This window comes from Galeopterus variegatus, unplaced genomic scaffold (assembly GCF_000696425.1).
Source record: "Galeopterus variegatus unplaced genomic scaffold, G_variegatus-3.0.2 Scaffold1115, whole genome shotgun sequence".
NCBI lineage: Eukaryota > Metazoa > Chordata > Mammalia > Dermoptera > Cynocephalidae > Galeopterus > Galeopterus variegatus.
The window spans coordinates 55055-58147 of NW_007727226.1; the positions used below are offsets into that span (position 1 = coordinate 55055).

The 3093-nt window shown below is 34.0% G+C and overlaps 1 protein-coding gene across 1 annotated transcript in view; it reads right to left on the reverse strand.

Annotated features, from left to right (window-relative positions):
* LOC103592254 (ras-related protein Rab-32-like) overlaps window positions 1-1274 on the reverse strand; it is a 7356-nt gene extending 6082 nt beyond the window's left edge. The window contains exon 1 of the mRNA XM_008574900.1: window positions 1000-1274. Coding sequence (XP_008573122.1) covers window positions 1000-1257 — 258 coding nt within the window. The 5' untranslated portion in view covers window positions 1258-1274. The remainder of the gene's footprint in view (window positions 1-999) is intronic.
* Window positions 1275-3093: the final 1819 nt, after the last annotated feature.

Sequence of the window (3093 nt, forward strand, 5' to 3'; positions counted from 1 at the left end):
ATCAAATAATCTTTCAGTTTGAGGGTAAGTTTCTAGTAAAGCTAAAATTACCTGGTGGTGGTCTTCAGAATGAGATAAGGGACTTGGAGGAAAAATGATACATATATATATATATATATACACATACATACATATATATATATGTATATAAAAATATATATAAAATAATATTTTATATATAAATATAAGATTTTATATATATATATTCCACAGAACACATACCGAGAGCTGGAACTGTGTCAAGGTTACACCAAGTTTAGAGTTTAGAGTTTATTTGTATTTAACCGCTTATGTGAAACTTCGAATGAACATAATCTCTACAGTATTCTGTACTTAAGATTTCCACCTTTCATTTCTTATATGCCCAGACTGTTAAGATTTTCAAAAGCCACCTTAGTGGTTTTTCTTTTTTCTTCCAAAAACTTTATATTCAGGAACCCACAATCGAAAGCTAATGTTCATGGAGCATGCCACAAATGTTCATAGTTTCCTCTTATTCAAATTTATTCAGACACAGTTAATCTAAATCTCCTCAAATATCATCTGACTAAATCTTCTCTCTGACCTTTTCAATGCATTCCTTAGTCCTACATGTGACATACATCTTCACCGGGGCATCTCCCTATATTTAATTAAGACTATTGTAAACATAATAAATGCTTGTGCTTGGCAAAACACCTTATTCTCCATCTACTGCAGTAGCATGAGACGTACCTCAGTTAAAAACTCAAACTCACAGAAAATATCATTTGCTATTTTCTCTAAATAATAATCATTTTTATTTTTCTGTAAAATCTGCCCTTCTATTCACTTCCCATTAGCCAATTTTGAAAGCAGTCCTGCGGCAGACTAAAAGAAGCTATAACATATCCATGCTATGCTTTGCTTTTTCTATGCTTCCAAAAACCACTCACACAAATCCATCCTAATACTTTATAGTTACAGCTCAGATTTACAAGCTAAACAGCAGAGCTGATTGATAAGTAAAGCTGATCTCACCTTTGCAGAGGTTTCAAACCATCCAGTGAAGCCATGCTCTTTGCAGAATTGGTCCATTTGGGGAAGATTCTGGGCACTGTCCTTTTTCTGGTCACATTTGTTCGCTAAAAGGACAGCAGGAATAGGGCTGCCATTTGGAAGATGAACTTTACTATCCAGATCACTTTTCCATTTTAAGACTGCCTCAAATGTGGAACCTCTTGATACATCAAAGACCACAAAAGCACCAACAGCTTCCTTGTAATACACTCGGGTCATGTTGCCAAACCGCTCCTGCCCTGGAAAAAAATATAATAAGAAATTAAAACTCGTAAGTCAGATGGAGTTTATATGTAGGTATAACCAATCCCAGTGACCATAGAAGAATACTATAAACAAATATCTCTCATTCCATACCAAAATAAACTGGTGGGATTAAGGATATCCACACAGAACCATGATCTGTAAAACAAAAGTGGCTGAAATTTGGTTTGAATGTGTAATTAACTACTTTTATGGTCCGTGCATGTACAACACATTCTCCATAAACATCAGTATAACAGTAGGTCAAGCTACAAATCCATCATTCCTTCCTCCTCTCCCCTGGGTCTAAGAGAGGCACTAAATGAGAAAAAAAGAAAGCTGGGAGTGGAGGAAGAGAGTCAAGAATAGAAGAAAATGAAGCCTGCAGGAAGAAGATAAGTGCACAGCGGAAAATGCCAGTCAAAAAGATTAGGACTGGACACGAGAGGAAGCAGCTCGTGTTCTCAATGCATCTCGCCTTCATATGTGTAGACTCTACCCGCTTCTGACTCAATGTACAAGATTGGTGTCCTCTAAGAATCAGACACATAAAATGTATTATTTCAGAATAGAAAGTGGTACAACTGCTTGTATTATAACAATAAGGATCAGTTGCACAGTTTTTCAAATTTCACTGTGCTTTTTAAATAATTTATTTAAACACTTGGAAAAAAATCAACTGTTTCACATATTATATATGACTTTGCAATGCATTCTTTGACTATCTGCTATCACACTAACCTATGACATAGGAAGGACCCTTATCTTCATCTGATAGATGAAAAAACAGGCAAAAAGATGGTTGGCCAGGATTACAAAACGGTAGGACAGACTAAAGAAGATAGGAGTTTATTCCAGGTCTTCTGACTACCACATGCCTGTGGAAATAGGATACTAGTTATTCTGAACTATATTATAGTTGCCTTGACTTCTAAAGCTCATACCTTCAGGCTGCCATATTATTGTACTGGCTAGAGTACGAGGGAGAAATGGACTGCCAATGAAAGCAAATCTAAAATTTATAACGTTTTGATCTATAATAAAGATAGTATGATAGGCCACTTTCCTATTAAAATACACAATGAAAAACAAGCTTTATCTACAATTTACTGGTACATTTCATCGATATTTTATTTGTGCAAATGCAAAACTACTGAAAAATATAAACTACTTTCTTCTCCAAACTCTACAGTGCCATTATACAAATTTATAAATTGGTTTCTGGAATAATGGAAGAAGAATACAACTGTCAAGCTTAAATGGATAAACTTAAGGTTTGTTTTCCTTGTGATAACTCCCCATATGTGTTTACCTGAAATGGCCCTGGATTTAATTATAGCAGATGATCATATATGAAATCCCACTATCATGTTCATATTTTATTGTTAAAATAAATCTGAACAATCAACTATATAGTTTATTTGATCATGATGCTGACATTTATAAAAAGTTAGCATTACATCATTTTCCATAAACATACATTTAATAATCACATAGGACATGCTCACAGAGGATATACCAACAGTTCAAAGGCACTATCACTAATCTTCAGAAAGACTATATAAACATATGAAAATGGTTCAGATCCCAATTTCAACCACAGGGCAGATATTACCGAGCACACCTATTTTTACAAAATCTTTAAATGTAATTTTAATTGACAAATGTAATTGTGTGTGTGTGTGTGTGTGTGTGTGTGTGTGTGTGTGTGTGTGTGTGTATATATATATATATATATATATATGATATAATCTGATGTTTTGATACATATATATGTTGTACAATAATCAAGTCAGGGTAGTTTAGTGTATC